The sequence below is a fragment of the Penicillium longicatenatum genome (genome assembly GCF_028827895.1).
Source record: "Penicillium longicatenatum strain IBT 33135 chromosome Unknown contig_1_segment0_segment0, whole genome shotgun sequence".
Taxonomy (NCBI): Eukaryota; Fungi; Ascomycota; class Eurotiomycetes; order Eurotiales; family Aspergillaceae; genus Penicillium; species Penicillium longicatenatum.
Genome location: NW_026643119.1, coordinates 3,326,285 through 3,344,740, shown reverse-complemented (window position 1 = coordinate 3,344,740; position 18,456 = coordinate 3,326,285). Strand labels below are relative to the sequence as shown.

At 50.2% G+C, this 18,456-nt stretch overlaps 7 protein-coding genes across 7 annotated transcripts; 5 read left to right on the top strand and 2 right to left on the bottom strand.

The window, feature by feature from the left end:
* Positions 1 to 38: 38 nt before the first annotated feature.
* On the top strand, positions 39 to 1,298 carry N7484_002006 (tRNA maturation protein LHP1; the record flags this gene model as incomplete). Its single annotated transcript, XM_057112426.1, has 3 exons — positions 39 to 335; positions 400 to 1,151; positions 1,205 to 1,298. 3 exons carry the CDS (start codon positions 39 to 41, stop codon positions 1,296 to 1,298), a joined length of 1,143 nt encoding a protein of 380 aa, XP_056977163.1.
* Positions 1,299 to 1,901: 603 nt separating this feature from the next.
* N7484_002005 (oleate hydratase) lies at positions 1,902 to 3,557 on the top strand (the record flags this gene model as incomplete). The annotated part of the gene is made up of 1 exon (XM_057112425.1): positions 1,902 to 3,557. One exon carries the CDS (start codon positions 1,902 to 1,904, stop codon positions 3,555 to 3,557), a length of 1,656 nt encoding a protein of 551 aa, XP_056977162.1.
* A 180-nt stretch (positions 3,558 to 3,737) lies between these two features.
* On the bottom strand, positions 3,738 to 4,282 carry N7484_002004 (Dabb family protein; the record flags this gene model as incomplete). The annotated part of the gene is made up of 4 exons (XM_057112424.1): positions 3,738 to 3,798; positions 3,856 to 3,991; positions 4,084 to 4,170; positions 4,264 to 4,282. The coding sequence occupies 4 exons, from the start codon at positions 4,280 to 4,282 to the stop codon at positions 3,738 to 3,740; spliced, it is 303 nt and encodes a 100-aa protein (XP_056977161.1).
* A 1,001-nt stretch (positions 4,283 to 5,283) lies between these two features.
* N7484_002003 (putative RNA binding protein Ligatin/Tma64) lies at positions 5,284 to 7,326 on the top strand (the record flags this gene model as incomplete). The annotated part of the gene is made up of 3 exons (XM_057112423.1): positions 5,284 to 5,304; positions 5,399 to 6,191; positions 6,251 to 7,326. 3 exons carry the CDS (start codon positions 5,284 to 5,286, stop codon positions 7,324 to 7,326), a joined length of 1,890 nt encoding a protein of 629 aa, XP_056977160.1.
* Positions 7,327 to 8,187: 861 nt separating this feature from the next.
* Positions 8,188 to 8,586, top strand: N7484_002002 (uncharacterized protein; the record flags this gene model as incomplete). The annotated part of the gene is made up of 1 exon (XM_057112422.1): positions 8,188 to 8,586. The coding sequence occupies one exon, from the start codon at positions 8,188 to 8,190 to the stop codon at positions 8,584 to 8,586; it is 399 nt and encodes a 132-aa protein (XP_056977159.1).
* Positions 8,587 to 9,302: 716 nt separating this feature from the next.
* Positions 9,303 to 10,823, bottom strand: N7484_002001 (AA9 family lytic polysaccharide monooxygenase; the record flags this gene model as incomplete). The annotated part of the gene is made up of 1 exon (XM_057112421.1): positions 9,303 to 10,823. One exon carries the CDS (start codon positions 10,821 to 10,823, stop codon positions 9,303 to 9,305), a length of 1,521 nt encoding a protein of 506 aa, XP_056977158.1.
* Positions 10,824 to 13,393: 2,570 nt separating this feature from the next.
* On the top strand, positions 13,394 to 17,777 carry N7484_002000 (putative membrane-tethered transcription factor (SPT23); the record flags this gene model as incomplete). The annotated part of the gene is made up of 4 exons (XM_057112420.1): positions 13,394 to 14,092; positions 14,148 to 15,750; positions 15,803 to 17,595; positions 17,646 to 17,777. 4 exons carry the CDS (start codon positions 13,394 to 13,396, stop codon positions 17,775 to 17,777), a joined length of 4,227 nt encoding a protein of 1,408 aa, XP_056977157.1.
* Positions 17,778 to 18,456: the final 679 nt, after the last annotated feature.

Below are 18,456 nucleotides of genomic sequence, written 5' to 3'. Positions count from 1 at the left end.
CCTCTAACGGATTTCCATCACACATATTTTTCGCAACAATGGCCGACGAACAGAAGCCCGCTCCCAATGTGGAGGCTGAGAAGGATGTCCAGAACGTTTTGAACGAACTGAAGGCCGAGAACAGCGGCGAGAACGTCGCCCAGGAAGACCCCGAGGAGGCTCGCATCGTCGCCGCAGCTGCCAAGCTGGGTGAGAAGTCTGAGCAGTCTCAACAGTCTGGAGAGAAGCCACAGCAGCAGCAGGAGTCGCGCGGCCCTCACCGTTCCCGTAACGCCGCGAAGTTTGATGCCTCCACCCTCGAGGAGACCGATGACCCTGTCGAGATCCGTAAGCAGGTATGAAGCTACAAAGGAATGACAATCGTGGAGAGAGACAGATCACTAATGCGACGCTTTATAGGTTGAGTTCTACCTCTCTGACTCCAACCTCCCTCTGGACAAGTTCCTGCTGTCCCAGGTTGGCGGCAGCGCCAACAATGCCGTGCCCCTCGAGCTTTTGCACTCCTTCAAGCGCATGCGCCGATTCCAACCCTTGTCCGCAGTTGTCGAGGCTCTGAAGACCGCCGAGACCGTTGAGCTGGTTGACAACGACACCGCCGTGAAGCGCAAGGTTCCTCTTCCCGAGTCCGTCACAACCGAGGTCAATGAGGCCGGTATCAAGATTTGGGAGGACAAGACCATGCCCCGCAGCATCTACGCCAAGGGCTTCGGACGCGAAGAGCCTAGCACCCAGTACGATATTGAGAAATTCTTCGAGGCTTATGGACCTATCAACGCTATCCGTCTGCGCCGTGGCGATGACCGGGGCTTCAAGGGCAGTGTGTTCGTCGAGTTCGCCTCCGAGGAGAAGCAGAAGGAGTTCCTGGCTCTTGAGCCCAAGCCCCAGTGGAAGGGCACCGATCTGCTCATCAAGAGCAAGAAGGAGTACTGCGACGAGAAGATTGAAGAGATAAAGAACGGCAAAGTTCAGCCCAACCAGCGTGGTCGTGGTGGTGGTCGTGGCGGTCGTGGACGCGGAGGTCGCGGTGGTCGCGGTGGTCGTGGCCGTGGCCGTGGTGGCCGCGGTGGTCGCAATGACCGTGACTGGCGGGAACGCCGTGATGATGACAAGAAGAACGGTTTCCAGGAACCTCGACAGGAGAAGGACTCTCGGTAAGGCCACACAGTTGTTCACCATTGGGAACTTATTACTAATTACATTCTAGTGGTGTCCCCGTTGTTCAGAGCACCGGCGAGAAGCGCTCCCACGATGGCGAGGCTGGCGATCGTCCTGCTAAGAAGGTGGATGCTAAGGAGTAATGCATTTAACCACGATATCAATCGCAATTATTTCTCGGTTTGATTTCCTTTCTTCTAGTCATTGGGCGGAATCCAAAAGTGTTATAGGAACAGGCCGTCCAAATAGGCCATGTTACATAGGGCGAATTCCTTGGCGTTTCTGTCAATTGGTTAACGAAAATAGATGTTTTATTACATTTTCATTGTTATCATATATGAAATTTGGCTCATTCTCATTGCAGTAAGCTAGCTAAGCTATAGGTTCTTTTCCGAGGTCGGACCCGAAGAAACGTACCTGTCTGACCTCTTAGGCAGGTCCAAGGTGATGGACTTGGATCCAGGCCTTTCAAGGTTCATTTGATACGTAAAAGCTCGCTCCGCCCTTTGGTCGCTGCTCAATTTTCCTTGGTACCGGAAACAGGAGTACATTTTTGATTAGTTCACGCAAACGAGTGGCGTCCACCACGGTCATGGATTTGTTAGTCATATCCACCACTAACTCAACCCGTACCATATATTCAGGTGAGCATGACGACTGATCTTAACTCGACTTTAATTGTCATGATTCCCACACCTGAGCATGTCGATATTCCCCTGGAAACTCTCTGAATCAATATCAGCAGCATGAGCGAACGTGTTCAATACAGGCGTTCCCCCGACAAAACCGAAGCATGGATTCTTGGTAGTGGAACTGCGCCTTTGGCGTCGGCGTTGTATTTGGTGCATTTCGCTAATGTACCTGCGTCCCAGGTGCATATCCTCGATTCTCATATTTCAATGGGACAAGTCTTGCATAACAACGGGGATCCCGTTAATGGATATGATCAATTTGCAGGATGCTTACCTGTTCCACTCGGAAAGCCTTTGAAGGAGCTTCTTTCCATGGTGCCTTCAGTGACCCGTCTGGGGCAGACTGTTCTGGATGATATCAAATCCGCAGAAAAGGAGCGTATCAAGCAGCGGGCTGGTCGGACACGATTTCTGGTCCAGAAGAACAACGCTTTGAATGACATTCATACCAGCTCGTTGAACTTGAATGCCAAGCATCGTCTAGAGTTGGTCTTATTTATGCTGAAGGGAGAGAAACGTCTGGGAAGAAATCAAATCCGAGACTTTTTGCCTAACTCGTTCTTCCAAAGCACATTCTGGACCATCTGGTCAGCTCAGTGTGTATTCCCCAAGTCCCCGACTAACCTTCTCAGGCTGATAAGTCCCAGGTTTGGATTTCAGCCATGGCACAGCGCAATTGAATTCAGACGTGCTATCCGTCAATATCTCAACGATTTCCACAGCTTAAGCATTCTGAGCTGTCTGGATATCACCGGATATTACCAACAAGACTCAATATTCCTGCCCATTTTTCTGCACCTTCAGAGCCTGGGCGTGGATTTTCATTTCGATACCTCAATCACCGACATCATATCGACGGTTCAAAGTGGCCAGGAAAAAATTTCGCAGCTTCGCATGATTCAAAATGGATTCTCAATGCAGCAGAAAATCAGCGAGGACGACATCGTCTTCATAACACCAGGTTCTACCATCTCGGGCATGACGAGAGGGACGAACGATCATCCTCCAGGTCGGCATTCACTCGAGCCTCACGACGAGCTCGATGAGAATTGGGCAATCTGGCTGGAAATTGGAACCCGAAATGACACACTAGGTAACCCGTACAACTTCTGCACCCGCGAATCAGAATCACTACTGGAATCTTTCACAATCACAACTTCAGATCCTGGTTTCATCGAATACGTGGACTTACAGACCCATAATGACACTGACGCTGGCTCTATCATTTCTTTTGATGAGAGTCCGTGGAAAATGAGTTTCTGTATACCAACACAACCCGTCTTCGTCCACCAACCGGCAAATGTTCGTATTTTTTGGGGCTTTGCTCTCTTCCCGAGACGCCAGGGAGATTATGTCCGGAAACCGATGTATGATTGTTCGGGAGCGGAGATCACAAAGGAATTATTGGGGCATCTACACTTTGCTTCCCAACCATCGAAGACTACAACTATTCCTCGTGTTATGCCGCGGATGACTGCCATGTTATTGATTCGCTCACTTAATGACCGTCCGCAGGTTATACCGCAGGGTATCTCCAATCTTGCCTTGATTGGACAATTCGTTGAAATTCCGCATTATAGCTGTGTTGATACTAGCTATGGCGTTCGTACTGCGCAGGTGGCCGTATCTCGGATGATGGGCCTTGATCATCGTTTTGACCAGAAGAAATCGTCAATTCTGAACCTACTTAAGATTTTGTTGTGGAAGTGAACCTGATTTTGTTACGTTGGTCAAATGTTAAAGTTCGCTAGCGATTATCAAAAGATCCTAATCTCGACAAGGTTGCTAAGTAGCCAGGAGCCTGCCACTTCAGGAATAATAGCTGTTGCTGACTTTCTTGAGTTTGTCCACTTGCTGGATATAACATCGTCTTAAATCCGGCCTTCCAGCTTAGAACTCCATATCATAAGCCAAAGTATCCTCGCATAGCTCTTCCCGCATTCTGTGGACTCTAATATCATTGTTAGCAAACAAGACTGAGGCGCATCATTGTTAACCGAATACATACTCCATGTGGGCGGGGTGCACAGCATATTCCGCCACATTCTCCTTCTTCTCCAAAACGGCCACCAGTCCCATATCAAATCCTTTCGAGCGAGGCAAACAGATTGGCAGCGGAGTATTTGCTTCGAGCGAGACAAGCCCTATGTGAAAAAGCCTATCAGTACTCTTTCTAGTCGGGGTTACTGAAGTGAAGCAATGGGGTTCCTGTTGCTGATGGTAATGATGAACTAACCGGGAATCTTTCCAACTAACCCCCTGGCTGTTTGTGCCCATGTCTCAACTTGGGCTGGGGTTACGCCTGCCTTGAGGCGAAAAAGCACTGTTGATTTCGTGGTGTTAGTTATGAGATGATGTCTCCGCATCGTCATCGGATGTGGGGTGCGGGGATGTTGGGATTCATTTCGGGACTAACCAACGTGGTAAACTGGCATTTTGGCTGGCAGTAGTTTCAGTTCCAAATTTATTCAAAGGTACGGAGGTCAGGAATTGATTTCCGTTGAGAAGTGGTCTTATGAGCGAACAGTCATGGTACAACTTGGAGCGGGGTGTCGGCCCATCTCCGACGGTTGCGATTGGATCTCGGAGATTCGGGATCTCTCTGATATTCTATATTGCCTTAATGGTGCCATAACTGAAAATTTTCATCATAATATCAAGTAAGTGCACATGAATGACAAGGAATGATAATGGAAGCCGTTCAGATACCCAGATGTGCTGGATCCCATTAGGATATGGTCCGGCGAACTTTGAATCCGAGTCGCAATTGAAGCCACGCATAGTATTTCACTGAATTATCATGAAAAGCTTCAAAAAGGAGCTTATCAAAGCACGTGTCACAGCTCTCCTCCTTGACAGCATATTGGTGATGTGAAGTGCTCCTCGATGAAGCGGATGTTTTATGGAACGGCACGAGGCTGATCTGCAACGAAATGCGCCAATCTTGGTCGTTCTATGAGTCTCAGAGTATTGCGACGAATCTAAGGAGAATCTCAAAGCTTTGATGAGGGTGGAGCTCCATAAATGCCAGTATTGTGCTTAAATGTTAACCTGTTACAAGGATCCTGTATAGATCGTCACGAAAGTTTATATCGGCGTATGAGACGAACTTAAGCTTTCAATGTACCTACTCAGTCACCACAATATCATTTTTATAGGGGTGTCTGGGTAGACCTTGTCCTGCATCATGTTTTAAATGAAATGATTTTATAGATCCTCCAAATATGTATGCTTGAGCTTAACTTACGGGTTATGGCGCTAGGGGTGTGGGGAACTTGGCGGGTTATCGCCATTTTTTTGTCATTCATTTCTCCCCAACTTTGCATTCTTCCAACCTCTCGGGCTTTTCCTCCATTTCTTCAGGCAGCTGCCCGAGAGCTCCATCTATCTATCTCATAGCCCCCTTAATTATCATCAACCCTCTGCCCTCTTCAAAATGTTCAAGAAGAAGCCTACGGTCCGTGATCGCCCTCCCCGCACTGCCCCTCCTTGCAGCTTTGACCAAGCATCGTGAGGACCCAAGACGCGAACCCATACTGATGATCCGTTAGATCAAAAACTTGTCTCCCCTTCGATCTTCCGACCGGAGGAAAATAGCCGATCAGATCATCAAGGACTACCAAATTGGTGTTCCCCCCTCCGAAACATCCACCGACACGCCGAGTACAGCTCCAAGCCTGAGTGCAGTACGAAATGCACTACTCCCGGAAAATGCACTGACTGCACGATTTACCACCACTGCTGGACCGGACCTTCGAGAAGTTCAGGGTATCGTATATGTCGGGGCGCATGCAGATGGTGACGAGCGAGTGCTTTGGTTTAAAATCGAACATGGCCCCGGGGCTGATAAGCGCCTCTATCCGACCGTTTATACATTATGGTCGAATCCAGGCTTGGTGGCACTGCTGTACACGCCAGAGATGGTGATGCAGAAGCTTCGTGCTGGAGCAGATCTTATGACTCCGGGACTTGCCAATGAACCGCCCTTCCCAGAACGGGCTGTCCCGGGAGCTGTAGTTGCTGTTGCTGGTCTGGATAAACACAGCGTGCCACTGTTCGTTGGAGTTTGTGAGATTGATGTTTCTGCGCTTGGAGAGGTTCAAGGTACAAAGGGAGTTGCTGTGAGGGGTCTACATTGGGAGGGTGATGAGCTTTGGGCTTGGAGTTCATCATCACGACCAGGACGCCCAGCTCCTGAATACCTAGAAGGCTGGGACGAAGAAGCTGGAGATGATGTAGAGGAAGCTGTGGGTAATTTAACCTTGGAGGAGGCATCAGTGGGCGATGCAGTTGATGATGCTCCTGCTGTTGAAGAGCCTGCTCTGCAGGAACCCACAACAAATGGTATGGTTTCCTTCGTCGATGTTACATTTGCAACGTAATGGGATGCTAAGACTATTTAGATATCGACGATGCTTTCGTCAAAGCTTTCATCTTTGCCCTTTACAAGCTCAAGCAGGACAACCCCAACGCCCCCAATCACGCACTGACCCTACCAGTATCGCCGTCCATGTTGATCGCGAACATGATAACACCCTACCTCCCTATCTACTCTGTACAGCAAGCACAGTTCTATAACATCAAAAAGACCAGCTGGAAAAATGTCAAGAAGTTCATTAAGCAGCTCGACAAAATGCAGCTGGTCAAATCCAAAGACCGCAGTGGCCAAGAGACATACATTTGGGATGTTGACTTTGATGACTACCGCGTGCAGAGATTCGTGCCCTACAGGCTTCCGTCGAAGAGTGCACTGGAATCACCTCCTTCAGAGAACAAGAAGCCTGCTGCCACTGGGGGCGCGGATCCCTCGGTCGGACAGACACTCAATGTTCAAACTCTGTACCGGCCAACGCAGAAGTTGACACCGGATATTTTCCCCGCCCTTTCTACCACCAGCCCAAAGAATTACTACAAACACTCCGAAGTGTCTACTCACCTGGACCAATATGTCCAGTCACAAGACCCCCCTCTCGTCTCTAGCGACAACCGACGCATCATCAACCTCAACCCATACCTTGCCAACACGATCTTCACATCCTCATCCTCCGAGGACCTAGGAGCTCTCAAGCGGGGAATGGTCACGCGTGACGGGCTACTCAAACGTGTTATCGAAGACCATACCTTCTTGCAGCCTCACTATGCTATCCTCAAACCCGGTCAAACTCTCGCAGACGTTAAGCCCAAGGCAGGTGCCTCGCCAAAGGCAGTCATTACTCTTGAAAAGCGCACCGGTTCCAAGACCGTTACGAAGATTAGCAACCTAGAGGTATTTGGCATCATCCCCACTCTTTTAGCAGAAGAGCTCCAAAAGAAATGTGCCAGCAGCACCAGCGTCACGCAAGCTGTTGGTGCTCCCAAGGGAGTCATGGAAGTCTTGATACAGGGTGACCAGCGCAAGGTTCTGGATACGGCTCTCACGCGCCGTGGATTAAAGAGTCAATGGATTGAAGTGGTCGATAAGACTAAGAAGAAGAAATAGATCTAGGAAGGATGATCTGTTTGCATTCCAATTAGCATTAGGTGAACTTGTCTTAGGACGAGATTACAACTGAATGACAAATCTATCTTCATTCAAAGGTTCTGATCATACACCATGCCCATGGACAAGCTTGATTTCATACAGAAGGTAGACCGAAAAGCAACAGCCATTGAGGACATCGTAACCTGCGGTTTTGATAAGGCAGGCGGTGAGGGATAGGCGGTAAAAGTGGGGATTAAATTGCCCATCGAAGTTTCGTTCAAGATGCAAACGAGACAAACAAGGAGATCTGGAGTGCTGAGTGGGTCAGGTATCCACTACAGACAATCGGATGCAACTCTCTTACACTTACACGTCCCATTCGAAAACTTTACTTGCACTGTAGAGTTCTACAATTATCAATTTCGAATATACCGGCAGCCCCCTAGCCCAGCTCTCTTCCCGGAACATTCGATCAAGGCTGGTACTCATGTGGACGACGCAGGTAGAAATTGAATGTCATGGCAGCACTGAATGTAAAGAAAAGTAGATAAGTCAGGCCATATTACCATATTCATTCCATTGCATTGACAGTTGTTTACGTTTCCCGAAAGTTTATCATCGTCATCATTAATGTTCGTTAAGAAAATCTTATTTATCGCCAATATATGGTTCAATCGCTCCAAGAACCCACCAGCTTACTTTTCAAGTGGAAGAGATATTGGAGTGAACCCTATTAATTCACGGTTACACCATCATACTTATCTTGGCAGGGAGCATATAACTTAAGAAGCACCATGCTAAATGGTTCTTCGTCTATTTTGACTCTTTTCAAACAAGAAACTATACTTCATTTCCAAGTTCAAAACGGGGCCATTCAGAATGACCCGCATCTTCTTGTTGGCTGTTCTGCTAGCTATCTTCAATGGGCAAGCTTGCTCTTTCCCGGGAAACAATGAGTTGAATACCCATGGCAAGGGAAACAAATGTGGTTCGGGTGACACCAGTACTTGCTGGAGTGACTGGACCACGAAAACCATATCTACAACCACTTCGTGTGATACGTCTATCACCACGGACATACCAACCACTACAGACGCATCCACCAATACAAACACACCCACAATTACGGAGACAGATACGGACACAGAAACAGATACAGATACACCAATCACTACGAACACTCCCATCACAACAGATACCCCTACAACTACAGACACTCCAACCACAATAGGCTACACCCACTACAACCACGGACACACCAACTCCCACAACAACTGACCTCCCCGAATGCCCTACCTGCTCACCCCACGATATTAAATGCGGTTCCATGATCTCATGCGAAGGACTCGGAAGCGCAATCCACTGCGTTTGCCATCCAGGGTTTGAATCTGACGATAGTGACAACGAATGGCGCGTCGAGTACCCCAGTGATTATGGTTATCTGGTATTCGTGCCAGAGGGTGTAGACTGCGATGTAGAGTGTGAAGATCGGACTGATTCGCCTGAAGGACTCTGTGGAGAGGTTCCATTGCCAGTGCGACTTGTACAGCTTGAACAGCTTGATTTGTCCTCATCATCTAGAGTCGAATCGAGACCGAGTTGTAGGTTTGGATAAAATTTGGGCATTCGATAAAGGCTAGACCAGAAATTTGGTGGAAACTTAATACTTCTACGACCGCATTGTACGGTTTCGATAAGAGTCCAAGATTTTGAGCAATCTAACAGTTCCATTCGTAACAAGAAAAAAATATAAACAGGGGCATGAAAGCAAGCCCCTCATCTCCCATAAAGGAGGAAAAGGAAGAAAAGAAAATGCAACGCCATACCAATCCATAAGGCATTTTTGTTACATAAAGGCCACTCCGAGAGTAAAAGCCCCAAGACGGGATACCCGATCCACGCCCAGAAGAATCAATCAAACCAATTCGAACCAGATCAATAAACAGATTGTTTTCTGCTCATTTTCAATCTAGATCGTGACCACCAAATGACTCCTAGTTTGAGATGGTGATATCACGAGCGTGCACCTTGTCGTTGCTGACCATCCACCGGAAGGTCTGGCGAAGCATCTTGAGGACCTCGGCGGCGCTCAAGGAGCTGAGGTAGGACATCCAGTCGCTGGAGACGTAGTCTGAAGTAGCGGAGGTGGTGGAGGTCGAGGTGGTAGATGAAGAGCCGGAGCCGGAAGACTCAGAGCTGGAGCCAGAGCTGGAGGAACCAGACGACTCAGAGCTAGAGCCAGAGCTAGAGGAGCCGGAGTCAACGCTGGGAGAGGCCGTCTCGGCAGGCTCGCTTCCCTCGGTGATAGTAGTGGTAACGGCGTAGGCGACCGGGACAGCGCTGGTGGTCTGCACAACAGACTTGTCAGTAAGAGTAACCATTTCGGTGACCCAGGAGGTGCTGGTCTCGGTCATGGTGATCACGATAGGGGTAGCCACGATTGGGGTAGCAGTGGCAGACTCCTTCTGCTGCGCACCGCTGGGAGCGGAGAACTGAGGAGCAGGAGCAGATGTGACGAGGGGACCACCAGGCCCGCGGCTGAAAGACGGACGCCATCCGCGGGTGGAGTTGGAGAAAGGTGGGGTGGAAGAGGGGTTCCAGGTTGGGAAGGCACTGACGATTGAAGAGCTGGGAGTAGTTGTGGGCACAATTGATTCCACGGAAACAGGGCTGCTGGTGACCTCTGCGCTGGCGGTGGTGACGGCGGCGGCGGTAGTGACGGCGGCGACGGTGGAGCTAGCAGCGGTGGAGGCAGCGGTGGCTGCGGCGGCACCTGCAGTGTACAGGGTTGGACCGGGGATGTCGTAGGTGCTCAGGGAGGTGTAGATGTTGATCAGAATGCCGGGGTCGGTGTTCTTGTACAGGGCGGTACCCAGGGTACCAGAAGGAGTGGCGCTACCGCCGCCGGTGACCTTCAGGTTGACACATTGGGGGTAGTTCTGGGCACCGTTGGTTTCCGAAGCAGAGTGAAGGGCAATGATCTCGTGACGGAGAACGTAGTTTCCATCGGCGATGTCGCTGGGAATGGTGACAGTACGGCTGTTGTTATTGGCGATGAGGTTGTCAGATGCCCAAGTACCTGGCTCCTCGGTGTCGCTGATCAAGCCACCCTGGTCAATCTTGAAGAACTCCAGAGTGGTCTTGTCAACATCGTCACAGTCGCCGTTACAGTTAGCCATGTAGGTAATGACAGGACCGTGGTGGCTGGAGGGCCAGGTGGTCCACTGGAGCTCAACGGAGCCACCGGCCTTGACAGGCGCCTCCAAAGCGCCTGGCTTGGCCTCCTTGTGACAGATGATGTTGGAGTTGGCGTACTCAGAACCATCAATGTAGCCTAGGTCGGTCTCTTGCTCCGACCAAGCGATGAGCTCTGGAGGGTCACTTTCGTAAGGGTACTGAGTGACAAGGTATCCACCGTAGTAGGTATCGTCAACGACGATTCCGCTCACGTAGCCGTGGCCAGCCACCAAGGCAGCAGATCCGAGGATCAATCCAGTTATCTTGGACAGAGACATACTTCAGTCGATTTTTGATACGAAATGAACGCACAGCGTTTGATGGACGGAAAAAAGAATGACAAAATGGGGACTTCAAGTCAACCCAATAAAGAGAACGGAAGGTACTGGACCTGGAGAAAAGAAAGAATGGAACAGAAAAGACTGGTGAATGAAAAAATCCAGTCCTAAAGACCGTCCTTTGCCCAGCTTTATATCCAGTTTCGTGCCGTAGGCACGGGCATGGCTTCTTTCGGGTCATGATATCCGCACCAACGACTCCACTTTCATGGCTAGTCATCCTTAATTCACCGAAGTCTCTGTTTTCATGGTTCTCGGTCATATTCCCTGACTTCTTTGGTTGGCCATAGGTGGAGAATCTCCAGCGACTAAACCGGCAGTGCGCCGAGGTGTGAGATAGATGAGAAGCAATGTCTGCAAAGCGCCGATGGTCCTGCCAAAAAGCCACATTAATTAAGGTACATGGCCTTAATACTGCTCTGGGGACCTCCAAGCCGAGCTCAAACCACTAGTTGGTGGCCGTCGATCTTGGGCGGCTCTCTGCGACATTCTGGGTTTCACCCTTTTATCCAGCCCCTTTCGATTGGCTGGACCTTGCAGCGAACCTGATGTGTCGTCACTTGAATTATCTGCTCTGCCAAGTTAGTATCAGAGCTCTTTGCCAGAGCAATCTCATTCCAGGGCCACAAAGCTTGGTCCCTGCCAGGGGGCCACATGGAAGTTCAGCGGGTTCAAGGGGAAGTGTTTTGAGTGGTCCGGTCGACTACGCGGCCTTCAATTAATAAACATCAGAAACACAGCATTGGCACTAGTGAGCTGTCAAACGTCAAACTGATTCAAGGTTTAAAACCCGAGTCGTGATCAGCATTCCAACAGATCGCGTTGGGTCACGGGGATCGGGTCCTGGTTATGACCGGAGGCCGAGATCTGGAACCAGCATCAATTCCAAGATCCACGCTCATTGCAATAAACGATCAAATAGCCAGCATGCCCAATTTTTGTTTGGCAACATAATGGAGAGGGGCAACTGCAGCGGAGAATTAGTCTGAAACAACCGGTGCGCTCGGCACGCCGCACATGGAAAAGTCCGAGCCCCCGTTGATTCGAGGCTCTAGAAGCAAGCTCCAGATGTAGTCATTTACCTCTGATGCTCCAAGTTTGAGACATTGGCGTGGGGCTTGCTGTCGGACCTGTTGGTCCCCTTTGCAATTTTATGGCCTTGGCTACGAGGAATTTTGATAAGAGAAATACTCGTAGAGAGGGCGCCATTCTCAAGCCACCAAAGGAACTAGAGCTTTCAGGGATCTGTCTCTACGGAAGGTCCATTGCGTACATTAGAGAGCCCCCTCATGCAGCCAAGACAAGCTGTCAAGACGTTTTGACCCCGGCAATCCATTATCGGGCTAGGGACTTGGGATCTGGCCGCCAATGGGCATAAAATAGCGGCCTTTGAGCCGATAAGCCTGCACGTCGTAAAATCTTTGGTCATTATTTGTCTGGATCCAAACCATGTCGGTCCACGAGTAGCTACGTATGTTCTCGTTCTGAGGCCAATTGATCCATGCCATGTACAAGGAGCCCTGAGGTTACAGTGAATAGCGTTGGAAAGGAGTCGATCATGCCCGAGAACAGGCGATCTGCATCAACGATGATGTCTTATTTTCAGTATCGCTCAGAAGTCTTGGTCGCAAGATAGTGGCACAATGATGTGACACAAGGGAGCAAGATACGGAAGACTGTTCAGTAGTGCAGGCTGCATCCAATCACTCACCGGTCTATCTGTGCTCAGTGCCGCGAGGGTTTAAAGGAGGGGGGGTGGTTTAATCATTCGTGGTGGATCATTCCAAGGACAGTCGGGCGCATTACTCTCGACTTGAGAAAGCCAACATGAAGTCAAGTCGGAGTTACACGGGTTGCACAGTCAGACCTCCAGATCCGAATTCAAGTAAGAGTAGAATGGAAGGGAAATGGAACGAATCAAAATGATTTGCACTTGGGGACAACGATTGTAAACCCGCGTATTGGTCACCGCTTCTGATTGCCTCAGGTATCCACATCCACACCGTAACAACTTTCTAGAAGTTCGGGATTATATCTGGGGTAGATATACATATATGATCAACCGCTTGATGATTCGTTTTCTTTTCCTCTCTCTATCTCATTTATAAAGATCCCAGCCATTAAGCGAAGAACAAAGTGATTGTTCTTATTCGCCCCTCGCACGTTCCGTTTCTGCCGGTCTGGATCCGCGCTCACACTTTTCCCGCTCTCCTTTCTCAACTCCACATAGGCAGTCGCTTTCTTTACCCCAGCGACTTTACTCATCCCAACCGTTTCTTCGACTTGCTGCACTCTTGTTCCGGGAGCCATGGTCATAAACGACCGGTTCTGGTACATTACGTGAAAGTCTCTACAGACACCATATCCTACGTTTCCGCGAACCCCGTCTTTCCCCGATCGCTATCCCACCACCCACGCGACAATCGCAACATCCAAATTTAAAACGATTGGAGGGTGGTCGCAGTAACAACCTGTCGATTTACAGAAATCAGGAAAAAGGCAAACGAACTATGGGACCGTCAGACGCACCCTCCTCGCCGACATTCCCTGCCCTGGATCCCATCATAATGGACGATGAGATGGAGTCTACATTCCGCAACGCCAATATGGATTTCCTTGACCCAACAAAACTTGAGATTCCCTCGGGATCTGCTGGAGGAGATTTCGATGATCTATTCGCCCATGTCACCCACAGCCGCTCAAATGCCGCCCCGGAGTCGTCCAAGGCTTATCAAGACCAACACCCCCTGAGGCAGCCACCGTTGATGGCAGCAGAGTCGCCAGCAGAGTCGCCCGATAATTCCAGCCGCAGCTCTTCCTCGGAATCCCCTCGCAATCATCATCGCCATGCCTCGGTCGCATCAACAAACTCCGCCGCTCATAGCGAAAATCCGTTGACTTCCACCGGTTTCCCAACAGAGGATTGGATGCGTCCTGAACTGTCTTCTGTGAAGGAAGAATCGCCGTTTACGATTGAACCGTCTTATCCCATGGACGGGTTCTCCATGGACCCTGACTTGGAGTCGAGCAACAAGGCTATGGATGCGGCCTTTGATTTCGAAAGCGCTGCGAGCAGTCCGAGCCCATTGAAAACCGAGAACCCCCCACAACCTAATCCTCCGAACGGATCCCAATCACAGTTCTGGAGTCCTGCGACAGCCCCCGCCGCACCGCCATCGAACGAAGCTCCCGTCGCGGCTGGATCATCAGTGAGTCATGGAATGGATTTCTTTTTTGGCAGGAATTGGTTCTAACCCTCCGCAGCAGGCCCCTGCTCCTGGATCTCCCTTCTTTCCTTTTGGTCTCAAAGAACAGTCTCCATTTTCAGGGACATTTCGCAATGATTCGGAGAGGCTGGCTGCCCCACAATGGGGAACCCAGTCCCCGTCATCGCTGTTGGAAGAAAGCTTCGGCGGCATTAACATGAATGGGCAGTCACCTCTCAACCAAGCGATGTCGCCCAGCATGAACTTCGGCTCGCCTGCTGCATTCCCATTCTCAGTCAATTTTGGCTCGTCACCGGCTCAGCCGGTGGATACCACTAATTCGGTTCAACCCATTCTCACGGTGCATCCGACCTCCCTCAAATCGCGTGTTGAAACCCAGATTCCGATCCGGTTAACGCTCTCCCCGCTGCCGGCCAGCGTGAAGAAATTGCGCCTCCCTTCCCACACCATCTCTAAACTCAAATTCCTTGCCTCTGCTAACACCGAACCTTCGCCCGACACTCTGCAACTATACACAAGTCTTGTCTGTACTAGTGCGATGCAAGACCGTGAAAAGTTAAAACGAGCTTTTGCACGCACAAGGGGTGAAACATATCAAAGCGGGAACGGTTTGAAAGAAGACCAGCCATTGGAAGGTGGAGATGTGGTGATCTGCGGTGGGTGTATACAACGAGAACGCAAACGTGCTTCTCGAAAGAAGCAGCGGAAGCCCGAAGAGGATGAGCTGTTTCAAAAAGACGAGGAAAAGAGGGTCATTGTCTTCAACACCAGTGAGATCAAAGAATGGACCGAGCCGCCCAAGAACACGTCAAATGGCTATGACATGCCGCCCGCTCCCCAGGGATCGATGCAAGTAGAGCTTCCGATGCGGATTGCTTGTTACTGTCGGCACCAGAACGAGAAGCTTGGGTTTCAGGTTATCTTTACCATCAAGGATCATCTAAACAATGTCGTTTCTCAGGCAATTACCAATTCAATCATGATCACCGATGACCACAAAACACAGGCTCCTGCCGCTCCAGTTCCAACGGGTCCTTCGCCTGCGTTGCCAGATGGAACGCAGCTTCCTGGTGTTGGTGTGTTTTCTTCAGGGTCGAATCCAGATAACGTCAAAGGTGCGAACGGTGCGTTTGCATCACCTCAGTCGCCCACAGATCTCCAGGGTCTTCAACAAAGGTTCAACTCACAATACCAGCTTACACCAAGCTCTTTTGCTGTTCAAGGCTCGGCTAATGGCACCTCTGCACCTTCACACACCTCCCGTAGCCTGTCTCGGCAGGCATCTCCAACTGATTTCCCTGGCCCACAATCCAAGCGACGGAAGCACAGCAGTTCTGGAAGACTACCATCAGAATTGACCATGACAAGAATGGAGACACCGCAATCATCATCAGCTGCAATGAATGCTGCGCAACTTGCTGCTGCTCGCGGATATGCCTCCCCGACAGAACGACCGTTTGTGACGCCTTCTTCCATGAACGGTCAGTATGGAAATGGGCCACCGACTCCCAACCAAAGCCATGACAACAATCCTTTCTTTAATCCCACCCCAGCACAACGCCAGAGCTTGGATAGCTTGGCTCATCAGCCTTTGGGGTCCGCGCCCAACTCTGCTCAGCCTAGTCGGCCAGGAACACCTGGTGCCTCTGGTCGCAATGGGTTCCAAGATCCCAATCTTGCGCTTGCTCTTAGTTCCAATCCTGCAAGCCAAATATGGCCTCCCCCTCGCCACCACCCCCAACCGTCTCCCATCAGTGATCCATAAGCTGGTTCCAGCGGAAGGCTCAATTATTGGAGGTACAGAGGTCACATTATTGGGTAGCGGCTTCTACCCCGGTATGGAGGTTGTTTTTGGTGATACACTTGCGACTACTACGACATTCTGGGGAGACAAGTGTCTCAATTGTCTGACTCCACCGGCACTCCAGCCAGGCCTGGTGTCGGTTATGTTCAAACATGAACACCCGACTTTTGGACAAGTGCAACAACCCCAGCCTCTCATGCCCAAGCAACAACTCTTCTTCCGATACGTGGATGATCGTGAGCTTCAGATGTACCGTCTGGCTCTCAATATTCTTGGTCAGAAATTGGGTAGTCAGGCGGACGCATTTCAAACAGCCCAGCAAATCATGGGCAGCGATCCGAATGCCTTCTTGAACATGCAAAAAGACATGCAGGGTGGTTCCTCTGGTGGCCATCAGCGGCAAGTGCCAGGAATGGAGGCTCAGGGCAAGCTTAGCGATCTTGACTCCAAGATGCTGACCTACCTTGAGTTCATCGATCTTGACGACAGCCCGCGGCCGCCTCGCTTCAACTCTCGCAGCACAACTGGACAGACCCTTCTGCATTTTGCGGCCTCTTTGGGATTGACTCGGTTCGTCGCAGGATTGTTGGCTCGTGGTGCCAATCCCGATGTGCAAGACAACACCGGCAATGCACCAATGCATCTGGCTGCTCTTCACAGCCATGCCCACATCGTTCATCGTCTCCGTTTGGCTGGTGCCAACGCTAATGCCCGGAGTGTGCGTGGCTTCACTCCTGCTGATCTGGCTACATCCTTACCCACACACCAGGCTGCTCTGCTGCCTTCTCGTCATTACCGTTCTCGCAGCGTTGGGTCCCTCACTTCACGCCGCAGGCACAGCAGCTCTGCTTCGCTCAGCTCACTTTGGGAGGCGTCATCCGCCTCTGGGTCCCTTGGTCATGCCGTTGATGACTCGGAAGAACTGGATGATAGTGAAGATTTGGACAGCGAGGATTCCGACGATATGCCTCTACATTTCAGCGCCTCTCGACGATCGAGTATGCACCAAGATGTCGTTCCCCCAGTTGTGGATGGTGGCGAGCAAGTAGTAGGACATGATGCTGCACCAGGCTTTTCCCCGCCCGCGGCAGTCGTCGCTTGGCGAAATCAGCTGGCTGCACAGATCAACCACTTCCAGCAGAGTATGGCTAATGCTTTCCCCAATATCCCTGCTTTGCCACCAATGCCCGCTCTACCTCCAATGCCCGCTCTACCTCCAATGCCCGCTTTACCGGATTACCAGGCCAACCAGATGATGCGTCGCATTACCAATCTTGTGCCTCATCGTCCAGTGGCTGATGGTTGGTGGGATTACTTGAAGGGCAACACAGCCCAAACCCATACACAGCCGCCTTCTTACGATGAACTTTATCCGCACCAGCAGGCCCGTGAGGATGAGGCTGAGATGAAGAAAACATCTCTGTTACGTGCGGCGACAGAGGCTGCATTAGATCAACACTTTGAAGCTCAGAGCACAGTTGTCGCCTCTACGTCTGCTGCTGCGACTGCAGCTGCCGCCACACCTACAACCCCTGAACGCCCACGATCAGCGAACGATGAACTCAAGGACATCACCATTGGGAAGAAGCTCATTTCAAGAGAACAGCAGAAGCATCTTCGAGAGCATCAGGCCCGTCGCATGAAGGGGTTGGGTAGCGACCGAAACCTCTATTTCATTTGGGTACGTCCTCCAGTCTCTGTACATGGCCACAGCCAACTAACGCTTTTTAGATTCCCCTTCTTCTTCTGGTTATTTGCGCATGGGTACGGAACTATGTACCTGGAATTTGGCAAGGCGTCACGGACAGCTTTGATTTTGTGAAGACTCGCTATACACAGCGGGCTGTGGAAATAGGTATCTAGTATCTCCTTATCTTTTTTTTTTTTTTTTTTTGTTTTTTCCATTTTCCTTTCATCTGCGAATCCGGTGTTTCTATCTGAGCGAGTTGACGCCTCCCATCTACCCCTATTGGCACATTTTCTATTTTCTGTTATATTTTGCGTATAATGACAGGGTACGACTACATATACATTCAAGCTTGCAGAAGCATGGTCCTTGCTGGCCTTTTTGTATTGAGCATAGACCAATCAATATTTATGTAAATTCCTCCAAGTTAAACCCTCACGGTGTGTGTATCCTCATAATGCTGGTGATATTGTTCATCTCACATTTACTGTATTAAAGTACCATGATCCATACGGTTATGTCTATGAGCCATAGGTGATCTATTAGCCAAGAAAAATTCTGATATATTTGCGATCATTCATAAAACAGCAGAATGAAACAACAGCCGGGTGGAATATAACATCGAAGGAAGTCTGGAACGTTGCAAGTAAAGGGAACTCAGGATTTAAACCCCAAAAAGGCAAGTTATAGACAATGCCAAGATGCGGCCTGTGCGCCCCATAGCTGGCCTCGGGGAGTTTGCAACTTCGACAACCCCGCGACTTCACCAATACTTTCTCGAGGTATACTGAGGCATACAGTAGCTTGTGGTACTTGGATCGGAATGCTCTAAGTGCCATTGGCCGTATCCCAAAT